Source organism: Melospiza melodia, unplaced genomic scaffold, assembly GCF_035770615.1.
Source record: "Melospiza melodia melodia isolate bMelMel2 unplaced genomic scaffold, bMelMel2.pri scaffold_246, whole genome shotgun sequence".
Classification (NCBI taxonomy): domain Eukaryota; kingdom Metazoa; phylum Chordata; class Aves; order Passeriformes; family Passerellidae; genus Melospiza; species Melospiza melodia.
This window is the reverse complement of record NW_026948572.1, coordinates 13,582-37,360: the sequence shown is the minus strand read 5'-3', so window position 1 is coordinate 37,360 and position 23,779 is coordinate 13,582. Positions and strand designations below refer to the sequence as shown.

At 67.7% G+C, this 23,779-nt stretch overlaps 2 protein-coding genes across 2 annotated transcripts; one reads left to right on the top strand and one right to left on the bottom strand.

The window, feature by feature from the left end:
* Positions 1–8,354, top strand: LOC134433755 (protein FosB-like). Its single transcript, XM_063182467.1, is given in 7 exon segments — positions 1–869; positions 872–892; positions 2,811–3,119; positions 3,746–3,853; positions 6,408–6,563; positions 6,618–7,295; positions 7,405–8,354. Coding segments are annotated over 6 exon segments (1,020 nt in total). The 5' UTR covers positions 1–764; the 3' UTR covers positions 6,939–7,295; positions 7,405–8,354.
* On the bottom strand, positions 7,047–22,039 carry LOC134433754 (tumor necrosis factor alpha-induced protein 2-like). The gene is given in 13 exon segments (XM_063182466.1): positions 7,047–7,290; positions 10,574–10,810; positions 11,899–12,020; positions 12,800–12,859; positions 12,861–12,956; positions 13,866–13,988; positions 14,983–15,118; positions 15,210–15,358; positions 18,414–18,525; positions 19,738–20,260; positions 20,301–20,411; positions 21,623–21,762; positions 21,942–22,039. Coding segments are annotated over 13 exon segments (2,151 nt in total).
* Between the last annotated feature and the right edge of the window lie 1,740 nt (positions 22,040–23,779).

Sequence of the window (23,779 nt, the reverse complement as noted above, 5' to 3'; positions counted from 1 at the left end):
GGGCCGTGACGTCAGCGCGGGGGGGCGTGGCCCCGCCGTATAAAGCGGCGCGGCCGCCGCGAGCCCGTTCATTCATAAAACCGGACACCGGCGGCGGCACCGGCGCCCGGCCGAGGGGATCGAGCGCGGCTCGGCGCGGATTTACCGGCGCTCGTGGCGGGAACGGGGATTCATTCTGTACCGGGACAGCTCTGGGGGGTTTGGTACCGGAGCGAGCGGAGCCGGTCACGGATGGAGCGGGGAGCGTGAGGGGGGTTTGGAACGGAGCGCCGGAGAGCGGAACGGACGGTACCGGAGATCGGCACGGACGCTACCGGAGCTTTTAGCGGACAACCGGAGCTGGACGCGAACGGTACCGAGCTTATAGCGGATAACCGGAGCTTTTAGCGGACAACCGGAGCTGGGGACGGACGATACCGGAGCTTTTAGCGGACAACCGGAGCTCGGGACGGACGCTACCGGAGCTTTTAGCGGATAACCGGACGCACCGGAGCTCGGTACCGGCGAACCGGAGCTTGTAGCGGACGGTACCGGAGCTTTTATCGCATTACCGGACACACCGGCGCTCGGTACCGGAGCTTTTAGCGCACAGCCGGAGCGCGGCACGGACGCAGCGGAGCTCACAGCCGCTCAACCGGGGCACGCCGGACACTCACCGGAGCCTGACCGGCGCACCGACCCGAGCCGCCCCGTGATGCCGCCGGCGCTAACGGCGTGACCCCGCAGCTTTGTGGCGGCGCGGCGGCCCCCGCGGCCCCGGGGCCATGTTCCAGGGGTTCCCCGGGGATTACGACTCGGGCTCCCGGTGCAGCTCGTCGCCCTCGGCCGAGTCCCAGTACCTGTCGCCGCTCGACTCCTTCGGGAGCCCGCGGCCGCCGCCGGGGCCGCGCAGGTGAGCGCCGCCGGTACCGGGGGCGTGGGGATGAGCAGGGGACGGGGAGGATGAGGAGGGCGAGGGGGGGAGGATGAAGCGGAGCAGCACCGGGGGGGCGGGGCCGTGCGTAAGCCGCGCGCAGTGACGTCGCGGGCGGCGGTGACGCGGCACGCACGCACGCAGAGCGCGCGGGTTATTTTTGGGGTGTCCCCTCCCCCCCCCCCCCTCTCTCTCTTTGGTGCCGTCGCCAAGGGAGACGGGAGGGGGACACGCCCACCTCGGGGCGGGCACGCCCACTTTGCGGCGGAGCCACGCCCACGCGAGCGGGGGTGAACGGGGGTTAGGCCACGCCCACCGGCGGGGATGGGCGCGCTCCCCCCCGAGCCTTGGCCACGCCCCTCCGAGCATTGGCCACGCCCTCCTGTGAGCCTTGGCCACGCCCCCTTGCGGATTTGGGGACCTCGGGGGGGTCCCAAAGGGTGGCGGTGTCACCTGGGGACCCTTGTGACGTCACCTGGGGGTGGCAGTGTCACCTGGGGACCCTCGGGGTCCCCTCCAGGTCTCGGATTTTGGGGAGGGGGCGCCCAAAATTTGGCCCGAGGTGGGTTTGGGGGTCCCTGGGGGTGACAGGGACACGAGGGTGTCACCTGTGGGTGACAGGGACACGAGGGTGTCACCTCCCGGATCTGGACGCGGATGTCCCCAGCGATGTCCCCGTGTCCCCCCGCTGCTCTGACCATGTCCCTCCATGTCCCCAAGTGTCCCCCACCTCTCTAACCGGTGTCCCCATCGGTGTCACCCCCTAACTGTGTCCCCCCGTGTCCCCAGGTGTCCTCTACCTCTCTAACCCGTGTCACCAAATGTCCCCATCGGTGTCACCTCTCTAACCCTTGTCCCCCCATGTCCCCCATGGCTCTCACCGTGTCCCCATCAGTGTCACCCCTCTAACCGTGTCCCCAAGTGTCCCCCATGGCTCTAACCCCTGTCCCCTGTGTCCCCAAGTGTCCCCATCGGTGTCACCTCTCTAACCCTTGTCCCCCCACGTCCCCCATGGCTCTGACCATGTCCCCCCTTGTCCCCCGTGTCCCCGCAGGAGTGCAGCGCCCTGGGGGACATGCCCGGCTCCTTCGTGCCCACCGTCACGGCCATCACCGCATGGGTGTCACTGCTCTGACCCCTGTCCCCCGTGTCCCCATCGGTGTCACCCCTCTGACCGTGTCCCCAAGTGTTCCCCATGGCTCTGACCGTGTCCCCCGTGTCCCCGCAGGAGTGCAGCGCCCTGGGGGACATGCCCGGCTCCTTCGTGCCCACGGTCACGGCCATCACCTCATGGGTGTCACTGCTCTAACCCCTGTCCCTTGTGTCCCCATCGGTGTCACCGCTCTAACCGTGTCCCCCGTGTCCCCGCAGGAGTGCAGCGCCCTGGGGGCCATGCCTGGCTCCCTTGTGCCACCGCATGGGTGTCACTGCTCTAACCCCTGTCCCTTGTGTCCCCAAGTGTCCCCATCGGTGTCACTGCTCTAACCGTGTCCCCCCCTGTCCCCAGTGTCCCCATCAGTGTCACCCCTCTAACCGTGTCCCCCTTGTCCCCCCGTGTCCCCTCAGGAGTGCAGCGCCCTGGGGGACATGCCCGGCTCCTTCGTGCCCACCGTCACGGCCATCACCGCATGGGTGTCACTGCTCTAACCGTGTCCCCATTGGTGTCCCCCATGGCTCTGACCGTGTCCCCATCAGTGTCACCCCTCTAACCGTGTCCCCCCGTGTCCCCGCAGGAGTGCAGCGCCCTGGGGGCCATGCCCGGCTCCTTCGTGCCCACGGTCACGGCCATCACCGCATGGGTGTCACTGCTCTAACCCCTGTCCCTTGTGTCCCCAAGTGTCCCCATCGGTGTCACCCCTCTAACCGTGTCCCCCCTTGTCCCCCCGTGTCCCCTCAGGAGTGCAGCGCCCTGGGGGACATGCCCGGCTCCTTCGTGCCCACGGTCACGGCCATCACCACCAGCCAGGACCTGCAGTGGCTGGTGCAGCCCACGCTCATCTCCTCGGTGGCCCCGGGGGCCGCCATGGCGCAGCCGCCCCCGCCGCCCCCGGCCCTGGACCCCTACGAGCTGCCCGGGCCGAGCTACGGCGGCCCCGGCCTGGGCGGCGGCGGCTTCGGGGCGGCACCGGGAGCGGCACCGGCACCGGCACCGGCACCGGGAGGCAGAGCCCCGAGGGCACGGGCGCGGCGGGGCCGCGAGGAGACGGTGAGAGGGTGGGACGGACAGGGGGACAGACGGGGGACAGACAGAGGGACAGGGGCATGGACGGGACAGTGAGAGGGGACACGGGGGACGGACAGAGGGACAGACAGAGGGACAGTGAGAGGGGACAGACGGGGGACAGACAGAGGGACAGGGCATGGATGGGACAGACGGGGGGACAGACAGAGGGACAGACGGGGGGACAGACGGGGGGACAGACAGGAGGAGACAGTGAGAGGGGACAGATGGACAGGGGGACAGACAGAGGGACAGGGTAGGATGGAGGGGATGGACGGGACGGAGGAGACGGTGAGAGGGGACAGACGGACAGACAGGGGGACTGAGGGACTGGAGGGGACAGACGGACAGACAGGGGGATGGAGGGATGGAGGCGGACAGGGGGACAGACAGAGGGACAGGGGGGACACAGGAGACAGTGAGAGGGGACGGACGGACAGAGGGATGGAGGGGACAGAGGGACAAGGGGGGACACAGGGGATTGAGGGACAGACGGGGGGACATGAGAGGGCAGAGGGACAAGGGGGACACAGGGGACAGAGGGACAGACAGAGGGACAGGGGACAGACGGGGGTGGCACCGGGTGACGCCGCTGTGCCCTGTGCCCGCAGCTGACCCCCGAGGAGGAGGAGAAGCGCCGCGTGCGGCGGGAGCGGAACAAACTGGCGGCGGCCAAATGTCGCAACCGGCGCCGCGAGCTGACGGACCGGCTGCAGGCGGTGAGTATCGCCGCACTATCGCGGCACTATCGCGGCACTATCGCGACACTATCGCGACATCATCGCCGCACTATCGCCACACTATCGCGATGGCAATCGCCGCCAGGGGGTGGCATTTGAGTGACGTTATCGGGACATTATCGCAACACTATTGCGACATTATCGCCACAGCAATCGCCGCCAGGGGGTGGCACTATTGTGACACTATCGCGACGTTATAGCGACACTGTCGCGACAGCAATCACCGCCAGGGGGTGGCATTGTCCCCAAGGGCCCGCGGTATCGCCAGTGATGGCGGCGGCATCCTCGGACTTGGGGACACTTGGGGACATCGAGAGGGGAGATGGGGACATTTGGGGACATCAGGAGAGGACAGGGATGTCACCAGCTGGTGGTGATGTCCTCGGAGTTGGGGACATCAGGCGTCCCCAGGGATGGTGGCGATGTCCTCAGAGTTGGGGACATTTGGGGACATCAGGCGGGGACAGGAGTGTCACCGGTGATGGTGGCGATGTCCTCGGAGTTTGGGACATCGGGAGGGGACAGGCGGACACCCAGAGACGTCCCCAGGCTCGGGGACATCTGAGGGGACAGAATGAGGACAGTGCCATCAGTGGGGACAAGGGGACAAGGGAAGGGACAGACGGACACTTAGGGACGTAGGGGGAGCCTGAGGGGTGTCCCCAGGTTTGGGGACATCTGAGGGGACACCCAGGGATGGACGGACAGAGACCCAGACGGACGCTCGGGGCCACAGGAACGCCGCAGGGACCCCGGGTGCCACCTGGGGGGACACCTGTCGATGTCACCGTGTCCCCGACGTCTCTGTCCCCAGGCTTGGGGACATCTGAGGGGGGACACTCAGGGACACCTGGGGACGTTGCCAGGTCACTGATGTCGCTGTCCCCAGACTTGGGGACGCCCAGGGATGGACGGACAGAGACCCAGACGGACACGCAGGGACGCGGGAGGGTGACAAAGACCCTGGCGACACTCAGGGGACACGGCAATGCCACAGAGCCCCTGGTGACACTCAGAGGGGGCACGGGAGGGCCACAGCGACATCCGGGGACACCTGGGGACACCTGGGGACATCCGAGGGGGACACTCAGGGATGGAGGGACGGAGACCCAGACAGACTTGCAGTGACACGGGAGGGCCACAGGAGGGCGACAAAGACCCCGGTGACACTCGGTGCCGCCTGGGGACACCCGAGGGGACACCCGGGGCCACCTGCAGATGTCCCCGTGTCCCCGATGTCTCTGTCCCCAGGCTTGGGGACATCTGAGGGGACACCCAGGGCCACCTGCAGATGTCCCCGTGTCCCCGATGTCTCTGTCCCCAGGCTTGGGGACATCTGAGGGGACACCCAGGGACACCTGCAGATGTCCCCGTGTCCCCGATGTCTCTGTCCCCAGGCTTGGGGACATCTGAGGGGACACCCGGGGCCACCTGCAGATGTCCCCGTGTCCCCGATGTCTCTGTCCCCAGGCTTGGGGACATCTGAGGGGACACCCAGGGCCACCTGCAGATGTCCCCGTGTCCCCGATGTCTCTGTCCCCAGGCTTGGGGACATCTGAGGGGACACCCGGGGCCACCTGCAGATGTCCCCGTGTCCCCGATGTCTCTGTCCCCAGGCTTGGGGACATCTGAGGGGACACCCGGGGCCACCTGCAGATGTCCCCGTGTCCCCGATGTCCCTGTCCCCAGGCTTGGGGACATCTGAGGGGACACCCGGGGCCACCTGCAGATGTCCCCGCGCCCCTGATGTCTCTGTCCCCAGGCTTGGGGACATCTGAGGGGACACTCAGGGACACCTGGGGACACCCAGGGACACGGGAAGGGACAGCGACCCCGAGGGACACTTGGGGACATTGCCAGGTCACCGATGGCGCTGTCCCCGGGACTTGGGGACGCCCAGAAGGACACGCAGTGACACGGGACGGCCACAGGAGGGCGACAAAGACCCCGGTGACGCTCGGTGCCGCCTGGGGACACCCGAGGGGACACCCGGGGCCACCTGCAGATGTCCCCATGTCCCCGATGTCTCTGTCCCCAGGCTTGGGGACATCTGAGGGGACACCCGGGGCCACCTGCAGATGTCCCCGTGTCCCCGATGTCTCTGTCCCCAGGCTTGGGGACATCTGAGGGGACACCCGGGGCCACCTGCAGATGTCCCCGTGTCCCCGATGTCCCTGTCCCCAGGCTTGGGGACATCTGAGGGGACACCCGGGGCCACCTGCAGATGTCCCCGCGCCCCTGATGTCTCTGTCCCCAGGCTTGGGGACATCTGAGGGGACACTCAGGGACACCTGGGGACACCCAGGGACACGGGAAGGGACAGCGACCCCGAGGGACACTTGGGGACATTGCCAGGTCACCGATGGCGCTGTCCCCGGGACTTGGGGACGCCCAGAAGGACACGCAGTGACACGGGACGGCCACGGGAGGGCGACAAAGACCGCGGTGACGCTCGGTGCCGCCTGGGGACACCGGGGGGACACCGGGGCCACCCGCGGGTGTCCCCGCGGCCCTGACCGCGCCCGCCCCGCAGGAGACGGACCAGCTGGAGGAGGAGAAGGCCGAGCTGGAGTCGGAGATCGCCGAGCTGCGCAAGGAGAAGGAGCGCCTGGAGTTCGTGCTGGTGGCGCACGCCCCGGCCTGCAAGGTCCCCTTCGAGGACGTCGGCGCCGCCGCGGCCGCCGTGGCCGTGCCCGCGGTGCCCGCCGCCGCCGCCGCCGCCGCCGCGCCCGTCTCCTCCGAGGTGAGCAGCCCCGGCGAGGCCCCGCTGTCGCCGCCGCCGCCGCCGCCGCCGCCGCTGCCGTGGTTCCTCGCGCCGCAGGGCCCCGTGCCCGGCGCCCGCTGCTGGGGAGCCCCTAACGCGGCGCCCCCCGCGTTTGTGTCCCCCCACCCAGAGGGAAACTCCTCCTCATCGTCCTCGTCATCCTCATCCTCCTCCTCATCCTCCCCGCGCGGAGCCTGGCGCCAGCGGCGGAGCGGCGGCAACGGCGGCGACCACCGGGGCTCCTCCTCCTCCTCCTCCTCCTCGGACTGCCTGAGCTCCCCCTCGCTGCTCGCGTTGTGAACGGGGCGGGCGGCGCTCGGTCGCCTCCGTGCGTCCCCTTTGTCGCCTCCAGGTGTCACTTTGTCACCTCCAGGTGTCACTTTGTCCCCTCCAGGTGACACCTCCGCGTCACCCCCGCCCCGCCCGCCCGCCACCGGGCTTCGTCCTCCTCGGACCGCCCGAGCTGCCCCGAGCTCCTCGCGTTGTGAACGGGGAGAGGCGGCGCTTTGTCGCCTCCGTGTCCCCTTTGTCACCTCCAGGTGTCGCCTCCACCCTCTCCAGGTGGCGCTCGGTCACCTCCGTGTCCCCTTTGTCACCTCCGGGTGTCACCTTGTCACCTTCGCGGGGCTCCTCCTCCTCCTCCTCGGAACACCTGAGGTTGTGAACGGGACAGGTGGCGCTTGGTCACCTCTGTGTCCCCTTTGTCACCTCCGGGTGTCACTTTGTCACCTTCGCGGGGCTCCTCCTCCTCCTCGGACCACCTGAGCTCCCCCTCGCGTTGTGAACGGGACAGGTGGCGCTTGGTCACCTCTGTGTCCCCTTTGTCACCTCCAGGTGACACCTCCAGGTCACCTCCACCTGTGCTGTTTTTTTTGGTGGCTTGTTTGTTTGTTTGTTTGTTTGTTTTCCACCCCCGGTTTTGGTGGGATTTTTTGTTTTTTTGGGGTTTTTTTTTTTTTTTCCCCGGTTCTGGTGGGATTCGTTATTTTTCGCATATTTTTTCCCCCTGAATTTTTTTTTTTTTTTTTTTTTTTTTTTGGGGGGGGGGGTTGGTTTTTTTTTTTTTTTGGCGCCGTTTTTGGCCGATCCTGGTTCTTGTCACCCTCCTGGCGGGGTCGCTCCGGGATTCTTTGTCCCTTCTGGAGATGTCCCCACCCCGTTCAGCGCCTTCTCGTGGCGTCCCTGTCCCCTCGGAGGTGCCTGGAGATGCCACCACCCTATTCCCACCGCCCGCAGGAGCTTCCGTGTCACCCCCGAGGTGACCGCGAGGGTCCCTCCAGGACCTCTGTCCCCCCGGAGATGTCCCAGCCCGTCCCTGGTGGCACCCGAGGTGTCCCCGAGCCCTCGCTGAGGGTCCCCAGGAGGGTCCCGGTGCCATCTCCGCCCCTTTGGAGATGCCACCACCGCGTGTCCCCGTGCCCGCCCCCAGAAGGTCCCCGTGTCATTTCTGTCCCCCTGGAGCTGGCCCGTGTGCCCCCCCCGAGGGGCTCCAGGGGCCACCGCCGCCCTCTCCAGGTGTCACTTTGTCACCTGCACGTCCCCTGAGGGCCGCCAGGTGTCCCCTCCAGGTGCCACCAACCAGGTCGCCTCCAACTCTGTCACCTCCGCGTCCCGTCCAGGGGGTCCCCCCGCACCTCCAGGTGCCGCCTCCAGGTGTGTCCCACCTGTCCCCTCCCGTGTCCCCGCCCCCCGCTTGGCCTTGGCTCCGCCCCCTTCCCTCCCCCCCCCCCCCCGTATATAAATCTATTTTTGTTGCGCGGGAGATGTTTAATTTTTTATTATTAATTATATCGAGGATAATTATTGTTCGTGCCGTGTTCGTGCCCACCCGGGGGTCTCACCGCCCCCCCCCTCCCCCCCTCTCGGGGTCTCTGCCCCTCCCCCACCCCCCCCCCCCGGTCCGCGCTCGTTCCGCAACCCCCCCCCCCAAAACGTGGCCAATAAAAGCTTGAGCGGCTCCCGCGGCCCCCGTGGTGTTTTTGGGGTGAATCGGGGAGGTTTTGGGGGGTCTGGGGGAGGTTTTGGGGGGTCTGGGGGAGGTTTTGTGGGGTCTGGGGGAGATTTTGGGAGGTTTGGGGGAGGTTTTGGGGGGTTTGGGGGGGTCTGGGTGAGATTTTGGGAGGTTTGGGGGGTTTTGGGGGGTCTGGGGGAGGTTTTGGGGGGTCTGGGGGAGATTTTGGGAGGTTTGGGGGAGATTTTGGGGGGTTTTGGGGGGTTCTGGGGGAAATGCCCCCCGCTCGCCTGCAGTTCCGGCAGTGACCGCCAGGGGGAGCGCGGGGAGAGGAACCGAGCGGGGGGCGCTCCCAGTTTGGGGGGGGCGCTCCCAGTTTGGTGTCGATTCTCTCCCAGTTTGGGGGATTCTCTCCCAGTTTGGTGTCAATTCTCTCCCAGTTCGGGAGATCCTGATCCCGGTTTTCAGGATTCTCTCCCAGTTTTCGGGACTCCTTTCCCAGTTTCGGGACTCCTTTCCCAGTTTTTGGGATTTGCCCCCAGTTTTTTGGGATCCTCTCCCAATTTGTTTGTCCCCAAATGTCCCCAAAGTGTCCCGCGCCCCCTCCCAAGCCTCGGTGTCCCCCTCCCCGTCCCCCCTTTCCCGGCGCCCCCGTTCCCTTTGCCGAGGCTGTCACCCCTCCCCAAATATCCCCAAAGTGTCCCCAAATATCCCCAAAGTGTCCCCAAACTGTCCCAAAAGTGTCCCCAAACTGTCCCAAATTGTCCCCAAACTGTCCCAAAGTGTTCCCAAACTGTCCCCAAACTGCCCCAAACTGTCCCAAACTGTCCTCCAAGTGTCCCAAACTGTCCCAAAGTGTCCCCAAACTGTCCCCAAACTGCCCCAAACTGTCCCAAACTGTCCTCCAAGTGTCCCAAACTGTCCCAAAGTGTCCCCAAACTGTCCCCAAAGTGTCCCCAAAACTGTCCCCCAAAGCGTCCCCCCCCCGCCCGGCGCCCCCGTTCCCTTTCCCGGGGCCGCCGCTTCCGCCGCCGCCGCCGCTCCGGGGCTGAACCCGGCGCCCCCCGCTCCCGCTCCCGGTGCCGGTCCCGCCCTCGGCCCCGGTCGCTCCGGGTATTTTTAGCTGTCGCCCGCTGTCGCCTCTTCCTGCCCGGATCCCGATTTATTCCTGACCCGGGACAGGGGGGGGACACACCCAAGTGGTCGCCTCCCCCCCCCCCCCCCCCGAATGTCCCCAGGGCTGTCCCCAAGCCCGGCAGGAGCCGCGGGAGGGGATGCGGTGGGGACTGTCCCCAAAGTGTCCCCAGAACAGCAAGGCCACCACTGATTTATGGCAGCATTTGCACACTGCGACAAACTGGGACAAACTGGGACAACTGGGATGAACTGGGACGAACTGGGATGAACTGGGACCAACTGGGACGAACTGGGATGAACTGGGGACTCAGGGATTCGGGGTGTTCCCGCGCCAGGAGATGTCCCCCAACCTGTCCCCAAAGTGTCCCCAAGAACAACAACACCTCCATTGATTTATGGCAGCATTTACACACTGGGACCAACTGGGATGAACTGGGACGAACTGGGACGAACTGGGATGAACTGGGACCAACTGGGACGAACTGGGACGAACTGGGACTCAGGATTCGGGGTGTTCCCGCGCCAGGAGATGTCCCCAACCTGTCCCAAAGTGTCCCCAAGAACAACAACACCACCATTGATTTTATGGCAGCATTTACACACTGGGACCAACTGGGGCGAACTGGGACCAACTGGGACAAACTGGGACCAACTGGGACCAACTGGGACTCAGGGATTCGGGGTGTTTCCCGCCCGGGGGGATGTCCCCAAAGTGTCCCCAAGAACAACAAACACCTCCATTGATTTATGGCATCATTTACACACTGGGGACCAACTGGGGCGAACCGGGACGAACCGGGACGAGCCGGGACAAACCGGGAGGGGTCCCCCCTGCCGGGCCCGTCACGGGGGCGGCCTGGCGGGGCCGCGGCGCGGGAGCCGCGGCAGCCGCAGCTGGAACGGGAGGCAGCGCACCGGGCGCGGCGCCGCCAGCTCGGCGAAGAACGCGCGGCACCGGGGCGGCGCCGGGCCCGGTTCCGGTTCCGAGCCCCCCCCCAGGTCCTGCAGCACCCCCAGGATCTCCCGGCGGGGCCCCTGAGCCCGCAGGCCCCGCGCGTCCAGCAGCGCGGCCACGTGTCTGCGCCTGAGGGGACAATAACGGGACAATAACGGGACAGTGAGGGGACAATGAGGGGGCAATAACGGGGGAACAATAACGGGACAATAACGGGACAATAACGGGACAGTGAGGGGACAATAACGGGGACAATAATGGGACAATGGCCACGTGTCTGTGCCTGAGGGGACAGCGAGGGGACAGTGAGGGGACAATAACGGGACAATAACGGGACAGTGAGGGGACAATAACGGGGGAACAATAACGGGACAATAACGGGACAATAACGGGACAGTGAGGGGGACAGTGCGAGGACAATAACGGGACAATAACGGGGACAGTGAGGGGACAATAACTTGGACAATAACGGGACAGTGGGACAGTGAGGGGACAATAACGGGGACAATAACGGGACAATGACACCAGGGTGACAGCGAGGGGACAGTGGTACCCGGGGGGGGGGGGTGGGGGACAGCGAGGGGACAATAACGGGACAATGGCGCCGGGGTGGGTGGACAATAACGGGGACAACACCGGGGGTCAGCGGTGACAAAAACCCCCCGGAGCCGCGGCTGGGGCGGATTTTGGGCTCCGGCACCTCCAGGGTTCGCCCTGCCCCGATTTTCGGGGTCCCAGCCCCCAAATTTCGGGTTTAACCCCCCCAAGTCCCCCCTGTGCCCATGGCTGTCGCCATCCCCGGTGTCCCCGCGCGTGTCCCCGGTGCCGGCTCGGGGCGGGGCCGCTGGCGCTCGGCCGGGGCCGTTTCCCGGCGGGGGCAGCGGGGCGGGCGCTGCCGGGAAGGGCCGGAGGGGCCGCGTCCGGTCCGGCCCCGCTCGGTCCCCCCGGGAGCGGCCGCGTCCGGTGCGGGCCCGCCGGGAAGGGCGGGGCAGCGCCGCGGTGTCACCCTCGGTTGTGTCACCCCGTCCGTGTCACCTCCTGGCTGTGGCACCCCCGCGGTGCCATCCCCGCGGTGTCACCCGCGGTTGTGTCACCCTCGCGGGGGTCCTGCAGCGTCACCCGGCCGTGTCACCCTGGTGCCATCCCTGGTTGTGTCGCCCCTATGGTGTCACCCCAGTGCCACCCCCGCGGTGCCACCCTCGTGTCCCCAGACCCACCGGACGTCGGGGAAGTCCCTGGCCAGGGCCCCGACCTCCATCTGCAGCGCGGCCGTGTCCTCCAGCACCAGCAGCTCCCGCAGCCGCGGCACCACCGAGTCCAGCCAGGGCGACGCCGAGTCCTGGGCACGGCGGGGACACCGCGGTGAGCGGCCGCGGCCGGGGCGGCCACCCGGTGTGGCACTGGTCGATGTCCCATGGGTGCCACCCGGTGTGGCACTGGTCGATGTCCCAGGGTGTCACCCAACATGGCACCCAACGATGTCCCATGGGTGTCACCCAACAGAGAAACCCAACACCCAGCGATGTCCCATGGGTGCCACCCAGTGTGGCACTGGTCGATGTCCCATGGGATGTCACCCAACATGGCACCCAACGATGTCCCATGAATGTCACCCAGTGTGGCAGTGGTCAATGTCACCCAACACCCAACGATGTCCCATGGGTGCCACCCAACCCAACACCGATCAAGGTGCCAGGGATGTCACCCAACCCGTTAATGTCCCACGGGCGTCGCTCCACCCAATGATGTCACAGAGGTGTCACCCAACGTGGCACTGGTCAATGTCCCATGGGTGCCGCCCAGCCCAACGACCCAACACCCAACGATGTCCCGTGGGTGTCACCAAACCCAGCAGGGTCCCACAGATGTCACCCATCCGAATCGCCAGCGATGTCCCATGGGCGCCACCCAACCCAACCCAACCCAACCCAACAATGTCCCACAGGTGTCACCCAACCCAACCCCGTGATGTCCCATGGGTGTCACCCAACCCAACCCAACCCCGTGATGTCCCATGGGCGCCACCCAACCCAACCCCATGATGTCCCATGGGTGTCACCCACACGTGTCCCCCCTCCCACGGCCCTGGGTGGTCCCCGGGGGTCCCGGGGGTCTCACCAGGCGCGTGAAGAGCTCCCGGAGCTGCCGGGCCTCGTCCCCGAGCCGGGCGGCCACGCGGAGCGCGCGCCTTGGCCGAGGCGCACACCAGGCGCCCCTGCAGCAGCGGCCGCACGTACTCGATGAGAACGCGGCGGTGCAGCTCGCTGACCAGCACCTGGCACGGCAGAAAGGTGTCACCACCACCTGGGGCCACGCCTGGTGGTGGCACCGTGGCCGTGGCGTCGCCTGGAGGGGCCACTATGCCCTTGGTGTCACCCAGTGGTCATTGCACCCATGGTGTCACCTGGAGCAGCGCCTGGTGATGTCACTGTGCCCACCTGGGGCCGCACCTGGTGGTGGCACCGTGGCCATGGTGTGACACGGAGCCACACCTGGTGATGGCACCACACCTGTGGTGCCACCCAAAGCAGCACCCAGCAATGGCGCCGTGCCCACGGTGTCACCTGGAGTGGCACCCAATGGCGGCACTGCGGCCACCACACCCATGGTGTCACCTGGAGCAGCACCTGGGCGTGGCCACCATGCCCACCTTGGAGCCACGCCTGGTGGTGGCACTGCAGCCACCGTGCCCGTGGTGTCACCTGGAGCCACACCCGACAACGTCACCCAACTCCAATTCACACTGATGTCCCAGCGTCCCACAGCTGTTACCCAGCCCCTGATGTCCTGGTGTCCCCAGGTGTCCCAGGTGTCCCAGGTGTCCCCAGGTGTCCCCAGCTGTCCCCAGCTGTCCCCAGGTGTCCCAGGTGTCCCCAGGTGTCCCAGGTGTCCCCAGCTGTCCCCAGCTGTCCCCAGCTGTCCCCAGGTGTCCCAGCAGTCCCCAGCTGTCCCCAGGTGTCCCCAGGTGTCCCAGGTGTCCCCAGGTGTCCCCAGCTGTCCCAGGTGTCCCCAGGTGTCCCAGGTGTCCCCAGGTGTCCCAGGTGTCCCCAGCTGTCCCCAGCTGTCCCAGGTGTCCCCAGGTGTCCCCAGGTGTCCCAGCTGTCCCCAGCTGTCCCAGGTGTCCCAGCTGTCCCCAGGTGTCCCCAGCTGTCCCAGGTGTCCCCAGGTGTCCCAGGTGTCACACCTGGTGTGGCTCGGGGTGCAGCGGCCGCAGGGTCTGCGCGAAGCCGGTCACGAGCATCACGATGGCGTCGAAGGCGTCCGAGCTCGTCAGCCACTTGCGCTTCATCAGCTTCCCGAAGTGCGGCTGGGGGACGTGGGGACGCGGGGACGTCACCACGGGGCGCTGGTGGCACCGGCGATGGTGGGCACCGTGTGCCGTGGGTGTCACCAGCACAACCCAACCAACCCAACCCAACCAACCCAACCTAACCAACCCAACCCAACCAACCCAACCCAACCCAACCCAACCCAACCCAGCACCCGATGATGGGCACCGTGTGCCGTGGGTGCCACCAACACAACCCAACCAACCCAACCCAACCCAACCCAGCACCCGATGATGGGCACCGTGACCCATGGGTGCCACCAGCACAACCCAACCAACCCAACCCAACCCAACCCAACCCAACCAACCCAACCCAACCCAACCCAGCACCCGATGATGGGCACCGTGTCCCATGGGTGCCACCAGCACAACCCAACCAACCCAACCCAACCAACCCAACCCAACCCAACCCAACCCAGCACCTGGTGATGGGCACCGTGTCCCATGGGTGCCACCCAGCACAACCCAACCAACCAACCCAACCCAACCCAACCCAACCCAACCCAACCCACCAACCCAACCCAACCCAACCCAACCCAGCACCCGATGATGGGCACCGTGTCCCGTGGGTGTCACCAGCACAACCCAACCCAGAACCTCATGATGGCCACCGTGTCCCACAATTGTCACCCAACCCAACACCCAATGATGGCCATGATGTCCCAAAGTTGTCACCTGATGATGGCCACCACGTCCCAGAAGTGTCACCAACCCAACCCAACCCAACCAACGGCGGCCACCACGTCCCACAGTTGTCACCAACCCCAACCCAACCCAACCCAACCCAACCACGGCCACCACGTCCCAGAAGTGTCACCAACCCAACCCAACCCAACCCAACCCAACGGCGGCCACCACGTCCCACAGTTGTCACCAACCCAACCAACCCAACCCAACCCAACGGCGGCCACCACGTCCCACAGTTGTCACCAACCCCACGCCCCCAGGTGTCCCCTGCCACCCCCGGCGCCACCTTGAGCTCCTCGAAGAGCCGCCGCGTCAGGAGGTGGCCGCACGCCCGCGTCACCCTGTCCAGCGCCGCGTGCGCCTGCCGCCGCGGCCCCTCGCTCTCGGCGTGCCCGAACTGCGCCAGCCGCTCCGCGAACGCCCTGGCGGCGACACCGGGTGACGCCGGGGTGACATCACGGCGTCACCCCCCCCCCCCCCCGGGGACACCTGGGACGGGTGCGGCGGCCTCACCTGAGCGGCGGGCAGCAGTTGGCCAGGGCGATGGCGCGGCCGGGCGTGGCCTCGGGGGGCGGCGCCTCACCGGGCGCGTCCAGGAACCGCTCGACCTTGCGCTGGAAGCTGGAAGGGGACGGCGGCGTCACCGGGGCGCGGTGGTGGCACTGCCGGGGGGCGGCATCATCCCGCGGGGGATGTGGCCTTCGGGTCACCTGGCGCGTCCCCGTGTCCCCCAGGGTGTCCCCAGCGTGTCCCCAGGGTGTCCCCATGTCCTGTGTCACATCCTGGTGTCCCCAAGGTGTCCCCAAGGTGTCCTGGGTGTCCCCAGGGTGTCCCCATGTCCTGTGTCACATCCTGGTGTCCCCAAGGTGTCCCCAGGGTGTCCCCAGGGTGTCCCCAGGGTGTCCCCATGTCCCTGCAGCCCTGGCCTCGTCCTGCGTCACAATCCTGGTGTCCCCACGTCCCCCAGAGTGTCCCCAAGGTGTCCCCTGAATGTCCCCAGGGGCGTCCCCACCGTGTCCCATGTCCTGTCCTCTGTCACATCCCGGTGTCCCCAGGGTGTCCCCATGTCCCGTTCTGTGTCACATCCCGGTGTTCCCACATCTCCCAAGGTTTTCCCAATGTCCCCAAGGTGTCCCCAAGGTGTCCCCAGGTGTCCCCCAGGTGTCCCCCAGGTGTCCCCAAGGTGTCCCCAGGTGTCCCCCAGGTGTCCCATGTCCCCCAGGTGTCCCCAGGTGTCCCAGGTGTCCCACCTGTGCAGGAAGGCCACCAGCACTCCCAGCAGGCTGTGCGCCATCTCCCAGTGTCCCCCAGGTGTCCCCATGTCCCCCATGTCCCCCAGGTGTCCCCCAGGTGTCCCCCAGGTGTCCCCAAGGTGTCCCCAGGTGTCCCCCAGGTGTCCCCATGTCCCCCAGGTGTCCCCCAGGTGTCCCCAGGTGTCCCACCTGTGCAGGAAGGCCACCAGCACTCCCAGCAGGCTGTGCGCCATCTTCCCAGTGTCCCCAAGGTGTCCCCATGTCCCCCATGTCCCCCAGGTGTCCCCAGGTGTCCCCAGGTGTGCCCAGGTGTCCCCCAGGTGTCCCCAGGTGTCCCCAAGGTGTCCCCAGGTGTCCCCCAGGTGTCCCCAGGTGTCCCCCAGGTGTCCCCAGGTGTCCCCAGGTGTCCCCAGGTGTCCCACCTGTGCAGGAAGGCCACCAGCACTCCCAGCAGGCTGTGCGCCATCTCCCAGTGTCCCCAAGGTGTCCCCATGTCCCCCATGTCCCCCAGGTGTCCCCCAGGTGTCCCCAGGTGTGCCCAGGTGTCCCCAAGTGTCCCCCAGGTGTCCCCCAGGTGTCCCCAGGTGTCCCCCAGGTGTCCCCCAGGTGTCCCCAGGTGTCCCACCTGTGCAGGAAGGCCACCAGCACTCCCAGCAGGCTGTGCGCCATCTCCCGGCCGAACTCGGGGGTCACCTGGGGGCTCGGTCCACGTGCGCCCGCAGCAGCTGCGGGGACAGGGACAGCGTGGGGACAGGGACAGCATGGGGACAGGGACAGCGTGGGGACAGGGACAGCGTGTGGGACAGGACAGCGTGGGGACAGGGACAGGGACAGCGTGGGGGCAGGGACAGCGTGGGGACAGGGACAGGGACAGCGTGGGGGCAGGGACAGCGTGGGGACAGGGACAGGGACAGCGTGGGGACAGGGACAGCGTGGGGACAGGGACAGGGACAGTGTGGGGACAGGGACAGGACAGGGACAGTGTGGGGACAGGGACAGCGTGGGGACAGGGACAGGGACAGCGTGGGGCAGGGACAGCGTGGGGACAGGGACAGGGACAGCGTGGGGACAGGGACAGTGTGGGGACAGGGACAGTGTGGGGACAGGACAGGGACAGGGACAGTGTGGGGACAGGGACAGCGTGGGACAGGGACAGTGTGGGGACAGGGACAGGGACAGGGACAGTGTGGGGACAGGGACAGCGTGGGGACAGGGACAGCGTGGGGACAGGGACAGGGACAGCATGGGGACAGGGACAGGGACAGGGACAGCGTGGGGACAGGGACAGCGTGGGGACAGGGACAGGGACAGCATGGGGACAGGGACAGGGACAGGGACAGCGTGGGGACAGGGACAGCATGGGGACAGGGACAGGGACAGGGACAGCGTGGGGACAGGGACAGCATGGGGACAGGGACAGGGACAGCGTGGGGACAGGGACAGAGTGGGGACCGGGACAGCGTGGGGACAGGGACACTGTGGGGACAGGGACAGCGTGGGACAGGGACAGGGACAGGGACAGCGTGGGGACAGGGACAGCGTGGGGACAGGGGACAGGGACAGGGACAGCGTGGGGACAGGGACAGTGCCACCATGGGGACAGGGACAGCGTGGGGACAGGGACAGCGTGGGGACAGGGACAGGGACAGCGTGGGGACAGGGACAGCGTGGGGACATGGACAGCGTGGGGACAGGGACAGCATGGGGACAGGGACAGTGTGGGGACAGGGACAGGGACAGCGTGGGGACAGGGACAGGGACAGCGTGGGGACAGGGACAGGGACAGGGACAGGGACAGCGTGGGGACAGGGACAGCGTGGGGACAGGGACAGGGACAGCGTGGGACAGGGACAGCGTGGGGACAGGGACAGTGTGGGGACAGGGACAGGGACAGCGTGGGGACAGGGACAGCGTGGGGACAGGGACAGTGTGGGGACAGGGACAGGACAGGGACAGCGTGGGGACAGGGACACCGTGGGGACAGGGACAGCGTGGGGACAGGGACAGCGTGGGGGACAGAGACAGTGTGGGGACAGGGACAGCGTGGGGACATGGACAGCGTGGGGACAGTGCCATCATGGGGACAGGGACACCATGGGGACAGGGACAGTGCCACCATGGGGACAGGGACACCATGGGGACAGGGACACCGTGGGTCTGGGGACATGGCCACCATGGCTGTGGGGACAAGGCCATGATGTCCCCTGAGTTGTGGGGACAAGGACGCCACAGGTGTGGGGACACAACCACGGTGGCGTCCCCTGAGGCATGGTGACACCGCCACTGCCACAGTGTCCCCTTGGCCACCACTGTCCCCTCACGGCTGTCACTGCCACCGTGTCCCCAGCTGCCACCCCAGGGACAGGGACAAGGTGGTGGCACTGCCACACGCAGATGGGGACAGGACAATCCCTGGTGGTGGCACTGCCACACCCCGGTGCCACCCCAGGGGACAGGGACAAACCCCGGTGACACGCGTGGCCAGCCCGTCCTCCATGTCCTGGCTGGTGACATCCTCGGGCCACCTGTCCTCGCTGAGCTGCAGCTCCTGCCGCCACGGCCACCTCCACCTTGGCCTGCCGGGGGACATTGGGACACCGTGGGCACGCCGCTGTCCCCAAATGTCCCCACAATGTCCCCAATGTCCCCCCAGTGTCCCCAGTGTCCCCAATCTCCAATGTCCCAATCCCCCCAATGTCCCCAATGTCCCCAATGTCCCCAATGCCCCCAAGTGTCCTCAATGTCCCCAATCCCTGCAGTGTCCTCAATGTCCCCTCAATGTCCCCAATGTTCCCAATGTCCCCGATGTCCCCGATGTCCCCAATGTCCCCCTGATGTCCCCCAATGTCCCCAATATCCCCCCAATGTCCTCAATGTCCCCAATGTTCCCAATGTCCCCGATGTCCCCGATGTCCCCACTGTCCCCCACCTTCACCGCGGCAATGCAGGATCTCTCCAGGTCCCGCTGGGTCTCGGGGGCAGGAGGGGCCCCAATTCCTGCGCCCGCAGCAGCGCCCCCACCTCGGGGTGCCCAGAACCTCCCTGGGACAGTGGGGACATTGGGGACATTGGGGACATCAGGACATTGGGGACATTGGGACATTGGAGGGATTGGGGACACTGGGGACAGTGGGGACATCGGGACGTGGGCAGACTTTGAGGTTCCCGGGTGTCTCACAGGCCTGGGTGGGCGTCGCTACAGGGCACATTTTGGGGCAAGCCATTTCTATGGGGCAGATTTTGGGGTGTCTCACCTGAGCTGGGTGTGTCTGTGAGCACATTCCGGGTGTCTCACCTGGGCTGGTGTGTCTGTGAGCACATTTCTGGGTGTCTCACCTGAGCTGGGTGTGTCTGTGAGCACATTCCTGGGTGTCTCACCTGGGGTGGCGTCGCTACGGGGCACATTTTGGGGCAGCCATTTCTATGGGCAGATTTTGGGTGTCTCACCTGAGCTGGGTGTGTCTGTGAGCACATTCCTGGGTGTCTCACCTGGGGTAGGCGTTGCTATGGGGCACATTTGGGGCAGCCATTTCTATGGGGCAGATTTTGGGGTGTCTCACCTGGGGTGGGCGTTGCTACGGGGCGCATTTGGGGGCAGCCATCGCCATGGGGCAGATTTTGGGGTGTCTCACCTGGGGTGGGTGTGTCTGTGAGCACATTCCTGGGTGTCTCACCTGGGGTGGGCGTTGCTATGGGGCGCATTTGGGGGCAGCCATCGCCATAGGGCAGATTTTGGGGTGTCTCACCTGGGGTGGGCGTACCTGTGAGCACATTTCTGGGCGTCTCACCTGGGGTAGGCGTTGCTGTGCCAGTCCAGCAGCAGGTACATCTCGGCCACGTCCAGCGGCCGCTGCGCCAGCGCCGTCACCTGCTGCCCCAGCGCGCGGTGGTACCCGCGGGCGTAGACCCCCGTGGCCCCCCACTCGGGCGGGTACTCGGGGGCCACGCGGCCCCTCACGACCCCCAGGTCCCCCACCACCCTCGCGGCCAGCGCGGCCAGCCTGGCCCCGAGCCCGCCCGCCGGCGCCACCTGCGCCAGCCGCTCCCCGGCCGCCCGGGCCACGGCTTCGTGCCAGCGCCGCCGCAGCGCCCGCGGCCGCCCCGGGCGCGCCCCCGGCGGGCACCGAGCGTCCGCCGCCTCCTCCTGCTCCAGCACGGCCACCACGGCGCGCAGCGGCGCCAGCGCGGCGGGCGGCGGCGACGCCACCGACTCGGCCACCACGGCCCAGAGCTGCGACAGCAGCGCCCGGTACAGCAGGGCCACGTCCCGGGCGCGCGGCCGCCGGCGGGCACCGGGACGGCGGAGGGGACGAGGAGGAGGAGGAGGATGGCGGGGACGGGGAGGAAGGAGCGGGCGAGGGAGGGCGCGACGGGGACAGCGAGCACTCGGCCTCCAGCGCGATGATCTGGGCGTCCGCGGCCACCAGGTGCCGGCGCTGGATGAGCTCCAGGATCTCCAGCACTGCGGGGACACGGAGGGGACGCCGGGGTGGCACCGTGGGCGCAGGGCCACCTCTGGTGTCACCATGCCCGTGTCACCATGCCCGTGTCCCCTGTCACCATCCCCGTGTCCCCCATTCCCGCGTCCCTGTCGCCATCCCCGTGTCCCTGTCACCATCCCCGTGTGCGTCCCCTGTCACCATCCCATGTCCCCCATCCCCGTGTCCCCCATCCCGTGTCCCTGTCACCATCCCCGTGTCCCTGTCACCATCCCCATGTCCCCCCATCCCCGTGTCACCATCCCCGTGTCCCTGTCACCATCCCCGTGTCACCCTGTCCCTGTGTCCCATCCGCTGTCCCTAAGCCCCCTGTTCACCTCATGTCCCTAAATCCCCTGCCCCTCTGTCCTTGTCACCATCCCCGTGTCCCTGTCCCTGTGTCCCCATCCCCTTGTCCCTGTGTCCCCATCCCCTTGTCCTCATGTCCCCTGTCACCATCCCTGTGTCCCCATGTCCCTGTGTCCCCATCCCCTTGTCCTCCTGTCCCTTGTCACCGCCCCTGTGTCCCCGTCCCTGTGTCCCCTGTTCCCATCCCCATGTCCCCGTCCCTCTCTCCCCTGTCCTCCTGTCCCTTGTCACCGTCCCCTGTCCCTGACCCCTGACCCCGTGACCCATGACCCCATGCCCTGTCCCCATCAATGTCCCCAAGCCCCCCTGGTGTCCCCACTCACCGGACAGCAGCTCCCGGTCCTGTCCCGGTCCCTGTCCCCAAGCCCCCCCGTGTCCCCCTGTCCCCCGCTGTCCCCTCGGTGTCCCCCTGTCCCCACTCACCAGACAGCGGCTCCCGGTCCCTGTGCCCCATTGTCCCCAATCCCCCCGGTGTCCCCGTGTCCCCAATCCCCCCGGTGTCCCCACTCACCGGACAGCGGCTCCCGGTGCCTCTCCCGCTCCCCGCCGCCGTCCCTGTCCCTGTCCCCTCGATGTCCCCTCAATGTCCCCGTGTCCCTCCCTGTCCCCACTCACCGGACAGCGGCTCCGGTGGCTCTCCCGGTCCCTGTCCCCCATTGTCCCCAATCCCCCCGGTGTCCCCGGTGTCCCCGGTGTCCCTAATCCCCCGGTGTCCCCACTCACCGGACAGCGGCTCCCGGTGCCTCTCCCGCTCCCCGCCGCCGTCCCTGTCCCTGTCCCTCGATGTCCCCTCAATGTCCCCGTGTCCCTCCCTGTCCCCACTCACCGGACAGCGGCTCCCGGTGCCTCTCCCGCTCCCCGCCGCCGTCCCGCTCTCTCCCGCCGCTCTCCCGCCGCTCCCCCGCCGCTCCCTCGGCGCCGTCCCCCGCCGGTGCCCTCCGCCGGCGCCCCCCGCTCGGCGCCGCGCTGTCCCCACGGGCCCAGGGCCAGCCTCAGCAGCGACCCCCCGCTTGCCGCCCCCCGCCTCCTCCGGGCTCTCCGCGCCGCCCCCGCGTCCTCGGAGCGGCGGCGCCCGCGGGGGTCGCGGAGGCGGCGGAGGCCGAAGGGCCCCCCCAGGTGCCCCCCCAGGTGCCCCCCAGCCCCACCAGCCCGCCCAGGGTGGCGCGGCGGCGGCGGCGACCCTCGGGGTCCGCCGAGAACGGGTCCCGGTCCGGCTCCTCGGGGGTCTCCGCAGCAGCGGCATGGCCGGGGGGCGCCGGGACACCGGGGGGGGATCGGGGGGACACCGCGGGGACAGCGGAGGGGACAGCGAGGGGACAGCGGGGATGGCACCGAGGGGACAGCGAGGGGACAGCGGGGATGGCACCGAGGGGACAGCGAGGGGACAGCGAGGGGACAGCGAGGGGACAGCGAGGGGACACCGGGGATGGCACCGGGGGGACAGCGAGAGGACACCGAGGGGGACACGGAGGGGACAGCGAGGGGACAGCGGGGATGGCACCGGAGGGGACAGAGAGGGGACAGCGGGGATGGCACCGAGGGGACAGCGAGGGGACAGCGAACGGGACCGGGGGGCACCGGAGGGGACAGAGAGGAGGGGACACGGAGGGGACACGGAGGGGACACGGAGGGACGCAGCAGAGCGGGAGGACGGAGACCCCCGGGAGCGGCGCGGGGGCTCCGGGGGCACCGGGAGCGGCTGTGGTGACACCGGCGGTGGCTGTGGTGACACCGGTGGCTCCGGCGGCTTTAGCGGTGGCGGCAGCGGTGACACCGGCGGCGGCTGTGGTGACACCGGTGGCGCTGGCGGTGACACCGGTGGCTCTCGTGGCCCCGGTGGCTCCGGTGGCTTTAGCGGCGCTGCTGTGGCGACACCGGCGGTGCTGGCAGTGTCACCAGCGGTGGCAGCGGTGACACCGGCGGTGGCTGCGGTGACACTGGTGACACTGGCTGCGCTGCGGTGACACCGGCGGTGGCAGCGGTGACACTGGTGACACTGGCTGCGCTGCGGTGACACCGGCGGTGGCTGCGGTGACACTGGTGACACTGGCTGCGCTGCGGTGACACCGTGGCCGCTGCCCGCGTTTCCTGAGGAAGCGCCGCCCCGGAGGGGCCTCCCCGGCCGGGCAGGGTCAGCCCCGGTTCCGCTCCGGGGAGGGGGGACACGGGGGGACCGGGAGGGGACAGCGGGGACAGCGGGGACAGCGGGGAGGGGACACCGGGATGGGGACAGTGGGGACAGCGGGGACATTGGGGACAGTGAGGGGACACCGGGATGGGAGCCAGGGGACGGCGAGAGGGGACCCCGGGGACAGTGTGGGGACATTGGGCACACGGAGGGGACAGCGGGGACCGGGAGGGGACAGCGGGGAGGGGACAGTGGGGACAGCAGGACACCGGAACGGGGCCTGGGGACGCCGGGATGGAACCGCGGTGACACCTGGGAGGGGGCGTGGGTGACACAGGCGACCCCAGGTGTGACGCGGGTGACCCCAGGTGTGCCCCACGTGACCCCACAGGTGACACAGGTGTGACACAGGTGCGACACGGAGGTGACACGAGTGACGCAGGTGGCCTCGAGGGTGACACAGGTGGCACAGATGGCTTCAGGTGTGACACGGGTGACCCCAGGTGTGACACGGGTGACCCCAGGTGTGACAGGGAGGCGATCTGGGTGACCCCACAGGTGACCCCACAGGTGACCCCACGTGACCCCAGGTGTGACACAGGTGACCCCCACGTGACCCAGGTGTGACACAGGTGACCCCCCGCCCGCCCCACGTGACCCCTCCCCCGTCAATCGCCCATCAAACCCCGCTCTCCCTCCCCATTGGCCAGAGCGCAGCCAATCACCGCTCACCACCCTCCTTTAACCCGCCCCCCTCAGGGGGCGTGCCCATCTGTCTCCATGCCGCAACGCCGCCTCCGATTGGCCCTCTCCCTCCGTGGGCGTGGCCAAGCCCTCAGAACCGCTCTCCTTTTA